The sequence below is a fragment of the Lytechinus pictus genome, chromosome 18 (genome assembly GCF_037042905.1).
Source record: "Lytechinus pictus isolate F3 Inbred chromosome 18, Lp3.0, whole genome shotgun sequence".
Classification (NCBI taxonomy): domain Eukaryota; kingdom Metazoa; phylum Echinodermata; class Echinoidea; order Temnopleuroida; family Toxopneustidae; genus Lytechinus; species Lytechinus pictus.
The window spans coordinates 12,297,974-12,314,278 of NC_087262.1; the positions used below are offsets into that span (position 1 = coordinate 12,297,974).

The 16,305-nt window shown below is 35.5% G+C and overlaps 1 protein-coding gene across 1 annotated transcript in view; it reads left to right on the forward strand.

Annotated features, from left to right (window-relative positions):
* LOC129281508 (cGMP-specific 3',5'-cyclic phosphodiesterase-like) overlaps positions 1–11,620 on the forward strand; it is a 29,700-nt gene extending 18,080 nt beyond the window's left edge. Inside the window, exons 6-14 of the mRNA XM_064112891.1 lie at positions 383–433; positions 882–1,028; positions 1,884–1,991; positions 2,957–3,066; positions 3,371–3,458; positions 4,493–4,593; positions 5,543–5,759; positions 6,454–6,537; positions 7,072–11,620. Coding sequence (XP_063968961.1) covers positions 383–433; positions 882–1,028; positions 1,884–1,991; positions 2,957–3,066; positions 3,371–3,458; positions 4,493–4,593; positions 5,543–5,759; positions 6,454–6,537; positions 7,072–7,281 — 1,116 coding nt within the window. The 3' untranslated portion in view covers positions 7,282–11,620. The remainder of the gene's footprint in view (positions 1–382; positions 434–881; positions 1,029–1,883; positions 1,992–2,956; positions 3,067–3,370; positions 3,459–4,492; positions 4,594–5,542; positions 5,760–6,453; positions 6,538–7,071) is intronic.
* The last annotated feature ends 4,685 nt before the right edge of the window (positions 11,621–16,305 follow it).

Sequence of the window (16,305 nt, forward strand, 5' to 3'; positions counted from 1 at the left end):
CCCACAACCTTCCTTGGTGGCTCTCGACCACGTAACCACTGCACAGTAAGAATGCTGTGTAAAATTTCATTCAATGCTGTTTACTATATGGACCTTGCAGTAGTTGTTTAATAGTTTAAACAACTATGCTTGATTTATTGAGAATCATTTATCTCAAATCAAACATTGTTGTTCAAGATTTTACGTACTTGCTTATAAAACTGTTTAAACAATTACTGTGAGGTTCATATAGTACATTGTAAATAGCATTGTAAAATATATTAAACAGTGTTTTAAGAAGTAGAATATCACTGCCATTGATTTTTTATTAGAGTGATATAATTAGTAAGACAGTGATCCATTAGATTTTTTTTTAATTCCTCTCCTTTCTATTTTTACTCAGACGTTATCATACCACGCCACAGCCCCTTCCGAAGAAGCACAGAGAATAAAGGTACGTCTGTACAGCAGAGGTTATGTTCTTGACTCCTCTATTTTTGTATCGATATGCAGTAGTTCCTGTAAAGGGGAATCCAACCTTGGTCTTAAATTTTGTAAGAGAGAGGAGAAAAATGAGTAAAAGAGAATGGCGAAAGTTTGAAAAAAATTGGACAAGGAATAAGAAAACTATGGCTGTTTTAAATTGAGATCCCTATTATTAATTAATGTCAGATTGGCAACTGAGTATGTTAATTATGACAAGTGGTAGGGACAGCTTTCCTATAGGTCATGTTCTTAATTATCAGGGATTCGTGGTTTTCTTTTAAGTACCCATTCCCTTGGGGCTGTAATCAAAACATGACACTGGTACCATATTGTTTTATGTCTTCATGAAAGAAAATATGAATTCTTATTTAGTGATGTATTTTGAATTTCCTTTTCATTGTCTTTTATTTTGACAGAAACTTCCAGTGCCAACTTCTAACGAACTAGGTCTTCTAAAATTCTCCTTCAGCGAGCTTCGTATGACCGAAGACGAGACGTTGCTAGCAGCCATGAGGATGTTCCTTGATCTAGATCTACTAAACAAATTCAGGATAAATTATGAGGTAATATTCCTGTGGGAAAAATTTCTTCGGAAACTAAATAACATTATTTTCATAAATTCTACATTTACTGTAGATATTACACAGGTGGGATTTAGATGTTTTTGTAAGTAAAAATTGAAATTGAATGATAATTACGCCATATTTTCACCTAGTTGCGGTAATAAAGATTTGACAGTTGACCCAACCTTCAGGCTAAACTAACTCTTGAGCTGCGTTTATGTGACCTCAAGAATGAATCATGATTCAAAGCACAACATAAATCATGGTAAGTGCAGGATGAGGGTTTAATCGAACCTTATTCCAATGCTGTTTCCCACTCACTTCAAGCCTAGCCAATGCGCATCGTAAGTGCACATTTTGACCCAAGAAATATAGGTGAACTTCTCTTTAGGTTTGAATTGCAAAATATAAACAGCTTTGATTACTAATACATATACATGTGTACGGCTGTAGTGTGAAGCGAATGCGAAAAATGCGACCGGCAGCGCGCAGTTTGGCATGAAAGCGGAAGTAGGCTGACACAATGACGTCATAGAATCATGATTCAAATCAACATTATGTTTATTCGACCATTTTCGAACATGATTCTTCAGAAGCGTCTTTCCGAATGCCCCTTTTCAGTGTTTCATGTTTGTGATTTGAAATACGTTTACTTGAACTTTTGCCTTAATGTAGAATTGTGTTTCTAAACGTGTTTCAAAGCATGATTCTTGGGTAAAAACAGTGGTGCATAAATGTACCTTTAGATTAAGAATGATTTATCCACACTATCACCTCTCAAAAATGTAGCAAAATAATGTATCAAAAATCTCATCACTGTGATCCATTTTCATTCTTTCAACTTTCTTTATCCAGACAATGTGCAGATGGCTACTGAGTGTGCGTAAGAATTACCGCAATGTGACGTACCACAATTGGAGGCATGCTTTCACGGTAGCACAGACAATGTTTGCCATCATCAAGGTAAAATGGAAGAACTATTCTGATTGGTTCCTAGGTAGTATTTTGAATGGAATGCCCATGTAAGAAGGATCATCATTGGCCATTGCAATTTGCAAAAAAGTAAGAATAAGGTGGAGGAGGAGGATTGGAAGGCAATGGGTTTGAAATAAATTGCAAAAATCACTCTGATTGATCTTTTGTCAGTGTTTTGAACAAAATATGCATACAATAATGCTTATGATTGGCATTTGTTATTTGGCAATCGATTGAACAATTATATGTTAGAGACATCTGGATTTCCTTTGTGAAGGAACAAAGGTGATAATTAAATCTTAGCCAGATATTGTCACAGTTGACCCTGTTTCGATGCTGTATGATTTTACATTGAAGGTATTTTGTAATTGTAAATAAAAAAATCATTTGAGAGAGTAAATAGATAAAATTTAAACAAGGACAAAAGCAGGGAGGAAAATGATGAGAAGAAAAAGAAAAAAAATGGGACCTTAAGTGTTAATGTCCTGCTTTATACAACGCTTGATAGATCAGAACTAAGTCTCTACTCGCTTTACATATATGTTATCACCCCAGCCATTAGATTATTGCCTTCACACAATGTCTGCACTTTCTCCATCCCCTAGGGGTCATTCAGAAAGATTTGTCAAAGACCTCAGTTGATAGGTGTACTTTATTTGAGGTGAAAAAGAAATTGGAGAAGGAGATGGAGGGATAGGAGAAGAATGAATAATAAAAAAGAAAGAAGTAAAATGAAGGAGGCAGAATAGAAAAACAGAAGAAGAAAAAGAAAAGTAGGAGAAGAGGAGAGGGAGGAAAAAGCAGAACAACTGATAAACAATAGACTAAGAGAATTAGAGAAAATCTTTAAATAAAAATGAAGAAGGAAGAAGGAAATGAAAAATGAATATTAAAAGAATAAGAATATGATGTTCATTATTTCTGTCTACCTTTTCTTCTCTCTGGTCTAATAGAGTGGTGGCATGAAGAACGTCTTGACGGACATAGAGGTCATGTGCCTGATGGTAGCTTGTTTGTCACATGACCTCGACCACAGGGGCACCAACAATAACTTCCAGGTCATGTGAGTATCTCTGTAATGAAAACAAATATTTTTCTGCAAAATATGTAAATTAAATGAAATCATTTAAAATGCGGTCAAACTTTTTAAAGCATGTGTAAAAAACTTGGGTTATTATCTAAAATTTGGCTTTCCAATTAATCACCCATCTTGTTTAATTTCTTACATATTTTCTAAAATATTATTTGAGAACCACAAACTTAGTGAATGTCTCTGGAGAAATTGAATAAAGTAACTATAAGATAAAGTATGTAATTGATGAATTTAAAATGCTTTGTTATTTCTTTTCTCTTTGGTGCTACCATAGGATTGAATCTCCTCTTGCGCAGCTGTACTCGACTTCCACCATGGAACACCATCATTTTGATCAGTGTATCATGATCTTAAACAGCAAGGTATCTAATTTTACTTTGCACTTCATACTCCTATTTCATTATCAACTCCACCTCTCCTGTACTTCATTCATCAGAACATTTCATATTCTCAAAACATTTGAAAATTGACTAGAAATGATAATTATAACAGTTCTTCACCATTACAGCAGGAAAAAAGATGAAGTAGTCATAAAGTACTGCTAAGCTTAAAGGGAAAGCAAACTGACCAACACTTTTGTGTGGTCTCTCATTGACTCTGTGTTATAAGTTGTCTAAATTATATACATTTTGAGAGAACCATCAATAATACAAAGAAGAAAGCCTATAATTTTATTCATACAGAGAAACTAACATGTTTTTGAGAGGAAAGTACTTGTTTGGTATAATTTGTGTGGTATTTATGTATTGAGTGGTGAATTAATGTGTCATCATTCAAGTGGGTCTATATTACAAGACTACACAGCTCAGGTGTCACACACGTAAAACATTCCCCATAGACTTGTGTGTAAAAATGGCACTTAAGAAAAATTCATAAAAAATAAATGTGAAATTAGAGGGTCGAATGTTTACTACCTTTGGATAGGATATAAATGTATATCTGACATTCCATATCTGACCAGAGAAGGGTATCGTAGCCAGCTCATTTTAAAAATAAATCGCCATTTATGAAGATAACTATGATGGGATCAAATTCATCAACTGAAACAGTAAAATAGCCCCAATTCTTCTGCCAGTCAAAAAATAGTTCCAAATCATCGATGTATCTTCCCAATTTGGGCAAAGGAAGTTCAGTAGTTACCATTTCTAGAATCAGTGTTAGATTTTGAATCATATTCGTACACTTTTGCCAATCAGCATTATCAAATTGAAAAACTTCGAATGAGTTGGGTCGAACGAATATCTTTAGCCCTCCTGATGTAATTTGATTGCTGGATTTGATTGATTAAGGACTTGAGGTGGCGCTATTTAGGCTATTGGTTCATTGCTGCCATAAGTATCACCATTTTCTGTGCAAGTTCAATCGTCTGTTTTCTTGTGTCTGATTTCTTCGACAGGGCAATGAGATCTTCATGAACCTCAATCCAGAAGAGTATACCAATGCCATCAGACTACTAGAGCACGCCATCTTAGCTACGGACCTAGCTGTTTACTTCAAGTAGGTTCAGACAGAAAGAAGATTCAGATTCTGATATTTTTATTGTTCATGAGGCAGTAGTACATATGGAAATTCAATTTGTTTGCACAAAACAATCTGTCCCTCGGATGGGATATTAACTATTGCAACTTTGTTGTACTGGTTCACCTGCATCCCTTCTAATCAGTTATATCGGGAGGAGAGACCTGTGGGTCATACTGATTCAGTTTGCTTTTCGCCTCCCAGGCACAGTGGAAGGCAAACAAATAATAATGATAATATTAACTATTAATGTCTTATACACACAAAAAAGTTACATGGTTTCAAAGAATTACATGCATAAACATTATACAAATCAATAAACAAAGATAAATGAAATTAAGATAATGGGGGGTTGGCGGAGGTACATGTAGTATTATGTTAGGTATGGTGGTTAAATGTATGGATTGTTACTGGAACAAAGGAATTTACCATAAGTAAGGTTCTACCGGGAAATGATTTCAAACGTTCACCTAACCTGAATCAAATTTTAGTATTTGTCATTAAAGAGCATGGTTCTCATTGGTCTAGATCTCTTTGGCTTTTTAGGGCTCTATTAGAACAATGATATTCTTTATTTACATATACATGTATTTGGCTCTTATTAAATTAATAACTTTGCAATATGCCATACGCTTGTAGTCAATACCACATGGGGGGAAGTTCCAAACTGGTGCAGAGGTTCGAGCCCTGGTCATGTCTTTCAGATGGAGATGTTTAACGTCAGCCCAGAGGTTAATAATCATACCTCATTACATACTCACACACACCCATTCATTCATGACATTTGATCACCCTTTTTTCATAATAGCAACATTTGTAATCCTATTTCTTTCACTCCTGAAGATTTAGATATATTCCTTTTTTGGAGATTGATACTTGTATTCATTAACAAAACGTTGGATTTTTCATATTCGATATTTTTCGTCAGATCTCGAGGTGAGTTCTTCCATATTGTCGAGGAGCAGAAGTGCGAATGGAACGAGGATGACCAACGGGAGCTACTGAGAGGGATGCTGATGACCGCCTGCGACATCTCGGCCATCTCCAAGCCGTGGGATGTCCAGAAGGAGATCGCCAAGCTGGTCTTTGGCGAGTTCTTCGAGCAGGGAGACCTAGAGCGACAGCAGCTCAATAAAGTTCCCGATGTAAGTCTTCTTAATATTTCACTTTTTAAAAGCTCTTAAAGCCTGTCATTAGCATTCCAAAAATGATTTTCAGAGTCAATTGCTAAGCATACTTTTGGATTTTGCTTCCTACTGGGTACCCGTTAAGAACCTTGCTGGAGAGTTGCGAAGTGTGGATTAACACCTTGCTGAAGGATGCTAGAATATAAGGCAAGAGTCACAAACCGCTATATCATGCTCCTTCATCTTCTTCTATGAGCTACATGTACACTGCTTCTTTTAATTCTGAAGATTCTTGCAGTATTCTAAAACTTTGGTTCGACAGGTACAGAACACCAGGTGAACACCTTTCTCTTTTACAGAAAGTGTATTGGTTTCAATGTACAATGGTTTTGACTCTCTAACTCGCGTTCTTTCTGATCGACGGAGTGTTTTGCTGCACTGTATACAGCTGCCGCAGTGAGGCATGCTGGCAAACAACATTGTAATAAATTTTTTTAGTAAGAAGTCTTTTAGCATAGTTGGGACTCGAACCCAAAAGTAATTCTTCATACTGTCAAAATTTCAAGTTGTAAAGTTGAATAGAAAAACAAGATACAAAAGTTTCTCTGACCCAATTTTTTGCAGATTGCTTGGAATTTTCACTGAGATTGGAGTTCTAATGAATTGTCTGTATATTTTTGTTTGTTCTTTCTCTCATCCCTTTCCTATCTAGGACATGATGAATCGGGAGAAGAGGGATCTTTTACCCAAAATGCAAGTGGGTTTTGTTGATGCAATATGTCTACCATGCTATGAGGTAAGTACATGTATCTTTAAATCTTAAGTTGTTGTAGCAAAAATGTTGAATTCAATTGGAATTTTGTATTTGATATCATTATAAATGAGTTTTCTTGTTTAAATATCAAAGCATTCGATTATAGAGATGCTGTAGAATTGAAGAAGGTGGATGTTTCTTAGATAACACAACATTTGCTCTGGTCTTGATATCTCAGAGGGCATAGGGTTAGAGTTGGATTGCTATAGAGTTTTTGGTTCAGAATAATGTAAAGATAGGGTTAAGGGTTTGTTTAGTTTTGAAACGTGCAGATTTTCGGAGAGATTGCCACCGTAGCAAATGTCATGGAACGGTTTCCTATTGCTGTTGCTTTATAGGAACACGCAACTTTACAAACGTTTGTGTAATGACATGCTGATTGTGTGTCTCAGTCACATCAAGTCTGTATTTGGGGAAAGCAACCAGCCTTTTATGCAACGAATACAAACCACTTACAGACCAAGTGAATCCCCATCACCATTTTTTAATTTTTCCACCTTACCTTTCGATGTGCAGTCCTTGACGAAAGTCAACGACAAGATGAAACCACTCCTTGACATGTGTCAGTCAAACCGCAACAACTGGCAACACTTGGCTACCATAAGCACTCAACAGATGGAGGAGAAGGAGAGCATCAAGGGCTCAGCGGAGGAGAAGGACATCGACGAATCGGAAACCTCGCTGTCAACGGGGAAGTCGCAGGGTGCCCCGCCCAGAAAGAAGTGACGCCAGATGTCAGAGAAAGAGAGAGAAGACGACGATGACGAGGTCGGAGGAGCATGGAGCGGAGGAGGTTATAGGGGATTTGGACCAATGCTATGGGAGCAAATCGATCTTGGTGAGGTGATGGGCTGCGAAGAAGGATAAAGGAATAAAAATCCTTACAATAATTGTTTCATGATTTATTATCTGTTCCACTTGACCTTCATCCCCCTTTACTCAATACTGATTTGTACCGTCATGTGTTATGAGGACAAAGTCATTCATTATGAAAAATAATCTTTTCTTTCTAAAGATACCCTTGTAGATTTTGGAGTCCATGTGGCCCCCTGCTGAAGGTCATACTGTCTTCACACTAATCTCTCTTTCTCTGGGCATTTTTCTGTTTTTCTTCTGCTCCATTCACTCCATTTCTTGATTTAAAATACACTGGTTATACAGTGAAGGTGTAGTGTCAACACTGACAAAGCACTTGAAGTTTGTTTTATTGATAATTGATTGACCGGTCAAGTAAAATACTGTGTTTGAATTGCATTAGGTAGTATCATCTTGAGTGAAGGTGTCAGCATTAACACTCAGGTATAACAAGCTAACTCTGATGGGTAATTGTTGCCATAGGGCTACAAGTTTGAGGAAAGAATTGAATGCCATACAGTTTTACAGGGTGTAAAAGCATAGAATCAGTGCTTATTTATTTCATTTCATTTATGCTGACACTAACACCAAATGTTGGATCTGTTTACATGCTGTGGTCAGCACAGGAGACAGCATGAGGTACATGTATTTAACACCTTTCACAAGGTGGTGCTCAGTTGAAGTACACTGCAGTGGGTTATAAGTACCAGCACTACACATTTTGTCTGACACTAGCCTTTTGGTGCTAGTGTAGACTGTCTGTGAATGGCCATGCATATTGCTTGGATATGTGATCAAATGATTGTTTTATTTACACCAGATATAACACCATATTGGTGAAGGCGCTAACTGATTCACATTGTTGATTGTATTGAAAGGTGCTTACACAACAGCTCCTGATCGTGAACCTTTTTCAAAGTGTTTGATGTTATTATGACTGTGGCAGTGTTTGAAGTATAAAACAGGACCAAAGTGCTTGTGCTGAATTTGATTTAATCCTGTCGGAAACCTTCAAAAGCTGTTGCCTGATAGCAAAAATACTGAAGACTGTGTCATATCACAAGCCATCATTTGTTTTTGTTTTTTTGTAATACCCCCCTCTAGGATTTGTTGCATGAAATAATGGATAATGATAAAGGAATTCTTTGAAAAGGAAGAGGAAGCTGATGAAGAATGTTTATTCCAAAGAGCAGATTCCCCAGAGAAAGATTTATTTCTGTTCGACTTCAAAGTCCTCAGCAAGGATTGGAACCCTTCTTCAGTGGAAGAAAATCACAAGTCATAAAGTGCTCATATTTGCTCCTTTACTTTCATGAGGAAATCTTTGTCAAGGTCAAAGGTCATGTTTCGATTGTCTCCTCTCTCTTCTCTCTGTGTCGGTGTCTATCGAACGGGAATTAGTCTTAGACCAAAGCTGACTTGCTCATAGAACAAATAGATATGATATTTATTTTAGAATTTACATGTAGCTGTGAAAGGAGGAAATTGCATCTCTGATGCAGTGATGTGATTTAATTTTATGAACCACCTTGTGCATGGTGCATATTATCCTAATATGTTACAATATTAGATAAAATAACTCTGCAGAAAGTTGTGTGGCTTTTCTATAACTCTGCCAGTGATGTTGATTCAAGAATACACAGGAATCTTCTTATCATACCAGTATGTATTCGTTGTGCAGTATTCTTATTACAGGTTCCTACCTTACACATTTTTCATTGTGTTTGGTGTTAGGTAAATACTCTTCACATAAACAATGGATTTATATCTGTTAGATTTTTTTATCATTAACTGGCTGAAACAAATCTGAAATGTGTATAAAGGCACTTTATGTCAGTTTCAAGTTTTCTCCCTTTGTTTGCCTATTTATTATTCATAATGTAATATGTTTTAGTTAAAAAAATGACTGCCTGTATATTAAAGTAATAATAAAGATAATGCACAAAAAGAAATTTATTCAAATTCTAAACCTCATGCACAAATTCATACGCATGGCATTGTAACATTATATGGGTTTAATGACGGTCATTTTCTTTTATGAATTTGAAGACGCGGTGGTGATTTTCTTTTACCTGATTGTGAGGAAAGCGTGAATGCTTGTTAGCAAGCAACCAGAGGACCTACGGCTTAAGGGCTTCTTCAAGGGACCTGGTACTAGCGCAAGTGGGAATGGAACCTCAGTCCCCTGATTCCGAAACCCCTGCTCTGCCGACTGAGCTACCACACCTCCAAAGTGATTCGATAAAAGCACTCTGATTTATAGTAGATGTCTGACAGTACTGATTTAAAAATTTTCACCCCTTTTTTTTTTTAATGATGGATTTTGCTTTGAATTATGATTTCAGGTGATATCTATTAAAATAGACACTTCAACAGTCAGCTCTTCGTGGGACAAGGTAAAAGATAAACTCCAATAAGATGCCAGATAGTAAGGTGCTGTCTTATACCAATCTGACGAAAGTTATTTAGTGATTGGACATAAAATTTATGAAATCAGTTTATACCTGTACTATACTTTTCATCTTTGTTATAATCAAATAACCATGAATCAGTACAATCGCTGCAGTTATGCAACAGTACTGCTCAGTTGAGGATTTGCATGTCAAGATATAGCCAAAACCTAAACACTATTGAAGTAGTACTAAAAAAAACTATTGAATATATGCACGCACACACACAAAAACATATATATATATTCTCAGTGTGATATTTATGTAACTGGAGATATATTAGTTGCCTGAATAAAAATGGATATAGTGAGAAAAAAAATGGAAGGTTTGGTGGTAATTCAAAATAATAAATGTGCAGTGAGGTATAAAAATGAATGATTGTTATGTGACTTCATTGACTATATCTTTGAAATCAGCATCACAATTTGCAAGTTTAGAGGAAATTTGACAATTTTAGACAAATCTACATCCAAGGATATACAACCAGTTTATTTTAATAATAGTACTACTAATAATAATACTGTGTAACTTGTATATAGAGTCCACTGAAGGGAAATAACAAAAAAAAAATCCTTATGAGCAGATGGTGTTCATAGAGCGGTTCATTTAATACACGTTTCAATGGGGAAATCCTATTCAAGGTACACTCTAATGAAAACAAAAAACTGTTGAAGCTATACAATTAAATGATGAATCCTCTGTATAGAAAATTATCGAAATTATTATGGGGCATTGTGGCCCAGTGGAGTAGTCCCTTGACTTTGAAACAGAGGGTCGTGGGTTCAAATTCGAGCCCATGACGTTGTTTCCTTCAGCAAGAAATGGATCAATATTGTGCTGCCCTCAACCCAGGTAAATGGGTACCTGGCAGGAATGCATTCCTTCAAACGTATAGGTGCTATCAAAGAAATAAATGTGATCTGCCACCCCCAAACCATCAATAAGTCGACCAAAATGAACATTGAGATTTTTATTGAGCTTGAAATTTCATTTCCTAAGCTTTAAAATAATATATAATATGTTAAAATTGACCAACAATAGCCATTACAAGTACTTGATTAAATGCAGAGGAAATTCAACAAGAGCTTAAAGAATAAGGAGAAAACAAGGTTTGAAGTTTGGGGTTCACTCAAGCATGAGATGTGCATACTGTGTAATCTCAGTGAAACTTCCAAGCAGTCCGAAAAAGTAGTGTCCAAGAAACTCTTGTATCTTTTCTTTTATTCAACTGACTAAATTACTCTTTTGGCTATTTACAGAGAACCTTACCTGGCAACTTAATGGTGGTTTTGGGGTGGTAGGTCACAAATCATACTGGGTGATTGTTCAACTTACCTGGGTCGAGTGGAGCCAATTTGTATGCATTTCTTGCCGAAGAAAATGTAACATCTGATTTAGGATTTAAACCCACAACTCTTTGATTAAAAGGCAAGAGTGTACCACTACACCGTGATACCACCAGGTCTGTGTGGCACAAAGATATTCATATATTCAGACACCTTATGCATGTGATGTCAAAATTACATAGCGCCCTCCCTCAGAGGATATAGGAATATGTGTAAATGGAGTTGTCAGAGATGTGCCAGCTGCATATCACAACCCATGCAATTCTGTGGCGTCAATCTCTGACATCAATACATAGACAGTCTCTTTTGACCTTTACCCTCAACTGGAATTTATCAATAAATGTGGAATTCTGCCCATGTATTACTTAGTTTTCCATGAAGAAGATGATATTGGTGGACTTATAAAGCATATACAAAAAAAATCAAGATTAGTATTACAATTTTGCATTACAGTATATCATTAGTATTATCAAAATTTCAGTAATTGCAGTGAATATTTATAGATGTAAATATTTATACAATTTTTAATTTATATTCAGGAAGATTATTTAATGCTTTCACTATCAATAAAATGATAATCTTATATACACAAAGTCTACTAGAAATAGTCTGGTTATAGTTTGAAGAAATATATACATATAGAAAGAGTCGACGATACTGTTATTATTATTTTAGTAATCTTTATTTCTTTTCAACTTAGTCTTTCTTTCAACAAAAAAGTATGTAAGTTTGAATGTAGCAATGTTATATATTCCTAACATTATAATGCATATTTTATACATCTTAGAAACATTTTATAATTGTAAATAATATTGTGGGTTCTCAGAGTCATTGTCATGACCTGTGTAAAGTATAGAATGCTTTTTTTTCATTTTCAATTTTTAGCTTTTGCATGTGTATGAGTTTTGTTTTATTTTTGTAAGAATGGTCTGGCATCTTGTCTTCTGATATAGAAGAATTATGCTCTTTGTGTGCAAAAACCAGTTGAAACCTCTTGGAGTTATGACTCGTAGTAATTACTTGCAGACACCTGCTTGTGATGCATATCATTATTTACTTTCATCAGAGACATTTCAAAGATATTCTCAATAAATTTTTCGCCGCAGTGAGTTCAAGATTACCAAGGAGAGCGTCTCTCATCTTATCGATAAAAGGTCATCATTATGGAACATTTAAGTTATCTTTTCACAAGGAATGGCTTTCGGCTTATTCAAACTTGTGATGAAGCTGCAGAGAATTGAAGATAAGTTCAGGATGCTGCAAACATCTGCAGAGTTAGGTTGGGGGCCATGTGGCCCCCTGCGCAAGGTCATACCGTCTCTGCATACATATCCACTGCATTTCCATGTAGTTCTTTGGAGTCAAAGTAAGACTGGTCTTTCAGGCATTTTTTTTTTCAGTTTCAGTTATATATATATAGTCAGAAGTATTAAAACTTGGCTTTTAACCAAGGCCAAAAATCATTTCATACAAACTTAAAGGTATAAAAGAAATTGCATTAAGATGTTGTCCTGGTGTGTTCAATGAGCACTGTACAGAAGTGGAAAGTTATTATTCACCTCCTAATCAGAGTATCTTTATCTGTGGTTGTTAACTGCCTGAAATTGGACATTCTTTATCTATGGTTGGTAATGGCCTGGTTGGCGTTTCATAAAGCTGTTTGTAAGTTAGTAGCGACTTTTAGAACGACTGGTGATCCTTTCTTGTGGTAAATGGTATACACCATTGAAGATGGTTTAGCACAAAAGAAAGGTTCACCAGTCATTCTTACGGTCGCTCTTCTTACGGTCGCTCTTAACTTATGAACAGCTTTATGCAAAGGACCCCAGTGCACATATACAGTATATATCCAAACCTTGCTTTTATGTGTTTTTTTCCCCTTTCATCATTAGTCGCTTGGTATGCAAGGTATGTATAAGTGGTGCGGGTAATTGAACCTCAGTATAATGTAGAGGAATGCAATTTTCCGAACATTGCAATGTCATGTGTGTGTGGATGGGTGGGTTTTTGTAGAAACAGAAAACCCACAAGAGTCATGATTATCTCATTTCATCCTTGAAATCACGCTTGTGTGATCTTTGAATTTTCTTCTGGATATTTGATACTGAATCTGGTGATTCGTTCTGTCAAATCAAACAATATTCTCTGTTATATTTACATCGTTTGGGGTCAGTTGTTTTCAGTCACGTTTCTGCGCCCTAAGCAAATAAGCATTGTCCTCTTGCCAAAGATGAATTGATCCGAGCTGTCATTGGCACTGTGACCTTGGCAGCCAACCAAGCCAACTGCATGTATGCTGAGGAATGCTTTATAATAGAAACAAGAAGAATGGATAACAATTCTAGTTTATCAGCAAATAAAAGGAGGCTTGAAGAATAAAGATGAAGTAAGCAAATACAAGAAGAATGTAAGGATAGGCAGAAATGCAAACTAGGTGGTACTGTGAAGTGGTGTTTGGATTCAAGAATTCAAAATTAAGTCATGACAACTGGACTTGTTGATTCAGGGAATGGTGTCCAGGGCATTACTGGAAGCAAGGTGAAATGATATGTTTACCACTCATGAAATTGCTTTTCAATAAAAGAGATCTTAAAATAAAACCGGGAATATTTCAGATTCTTGTGAAAGTTTGAAGTCTTTTCACAAAGAGTTAAGTATGACTTATGGGATGTTGCAAGAAACTTGCAATCAATCGCAAGTCTATTTTTTGTCCCTTAATCAATCATATATCTTGCAATAATTGCAAATTTGTGATTGTTTGCTGATCTGCACCCAATTGCAGTGCAGAATCAACTGTCAAAGTCAGGTTCTCTCAAGAGCATTAATAAGAAAATTATGTTTGATGATTTATTTTTTTCATCTTCAACAAAACTGGGAGTGATATATTTCTTCAAATGCAAAATATTTTTTTTTTAATTATTTCTCTGACGTAGGATGGAATGTAAAGTAAATGTATAAGGGCCTGTCTCTGATATTCTATTTCTTTTTTTTTAAATTTTGTCAATCAAAAATGCAAAATGATTTTTAAAAGGGTTGATGATTAATGTAACATGGAGAGGTTTAAGTTGATCTCTTTCTTTGTGTATATCCTTTCAGTTTTCATTTCATCTGATTGTTGTATAATCCGAAGTTTGGTTTGATTTTTTATTTATTTAGGTGTCCACCTTTTCTTTCAAATTTGTTTTCATAATTATTTGTTGTTGCCAGCTCAAGTTCTTCCAGTTTTTTCGTGTATATGCCCATAAATCGCAGGAGATGGGGAAAGGTGAATATTGTGTAGATTATTTTAGAAATAAAATGATATTGCTATGAGTTGTGAGAGCTATTCAGCGGAGAATACAGGACAGTAGTTTTAGAGTCTTGTCAGGCTTGAGTTTGATTCATAATCAAGGTTGCTGTATACATGTAGGTCGCAAACGAGGGAACATTTCACAAAGAGTTACATGTAAGTATAACTTAGAGTCACTCTCAAATACCAATGCGCACATGATATGTTACCCGCGATCTTATTGGTTAATTCGCAGTAGCACGCTCCCTCTGAGTACGATTTGACAAATGAGGCGATGCCTTTTTTAAGTGAGACTCTGAGTTACTCAGAAATCTTTGTGAAATACCCCCAGATTCTTTCCCTGTGGTCATGGTATTTTGAAGTCTTGACAGATTTTTATTGATGACAGAATCAAATGAAATTTTCACTTGTTTACGGTTTTTCAAGTAATTGCTTTGAAATGGTTTCATCTCTCTGGATGGCCGTTTGCATTGGAATGAGTTATTTCTCAGTGGTCATGACATGTTGTAGTCCTACTTGACGGAATTTGATGATACCAAACTCAGTTTAAGCTTCTCACTTGTTTAGACTTTGGCAAATCATTGATTTGAAACAATGAGTTTGTCTCTCAAGGCTCATTTCCCCCATGCTTTTCACCGTCTTGAACTATTTATTTATTACTAAGGAGTAAAGGCAATGTGTTTTGGTTTGTCGATGATCTAAGTCTAAGAGCTCGGTTGCAATTTGTATCAATTGCAAGAAGTAGTTCTTGGAGGAAATTCACATCAGCGGAGGCAAATCTATCCTTCATTTGTGATTTTTCACTTACTGTTTATTTTATTGAAAGTGGCTCCATGGAGATTTGCGACCCATATATGTTTCATGTTACTTAGCAATAAGTAATTTTGTGACAACTTGGCATGAAAAGAAAACAAGAATTCAACTTTCCTTAAGGAGGAAATTCCTCAAAGGGAGTCACACTCACGATCAAATATGTCAATTTTTAAATATTTGAAACAATGGTTATGGCTTATCACAGAAAAGGGATAATTCTTTTATCTAACAGTGTTTTTAATGATATTTCTTGGATAATTTTAAATGAATAACTAAAATAATCATTGAATCATACTTGTCATATATTTGTGTCTCGCACTTCAAAGAAATTTTTGTCACTTAATTGAACTGCCTAAACTTACAATCAAATGATTATTCTCTAAAATGAGCTACAGTTTGAAATACACTGTGTCCATCGTAACCACAAAATACGTGTTAAAATTTAAGTATTGCATTTTAAAGGAATGCAAGCAATGTTTTCAGTTATATTCATTGTATTTGCCATGTTGTCGGTTATACTGTAGCAGAGAAAAATCAAACTTATATTGTTTTAAGCAGGGTTTTAAGTTAATGCATTGCAAACTTTTGATATTTGGTCTTATTTGTGCTCGTGTATCTATGTGAAGGTTCATTTCATTTTGTTAGTAGACAGTAACTGCATTTTGATATCATTTTCACAAACAATTCATACTTCTAGTCGTTTTTTTTTCTCTGTATTTTTCTCATGTTTGTATAAATCCGAAATTTAGTGTGCTGGACACACCGTGAGATTTTAATGAATTTTCATCTACTTGTCTTGTCAGAAACAAAAGGACGTTTTGGAAACTAGACTTGGACAGGAATCATAAATTACTAATTACGAACGCAAGTTCTCGGCCAAATTTTGATAGCATGACTTCCGAAACGAAAAATTATATACACACTAGACCAAGTTACTTTCAAAGGGCTTTGAATGGAACAGACTGACGAAAACCGATCGTATTTCTTTCTCTATTTC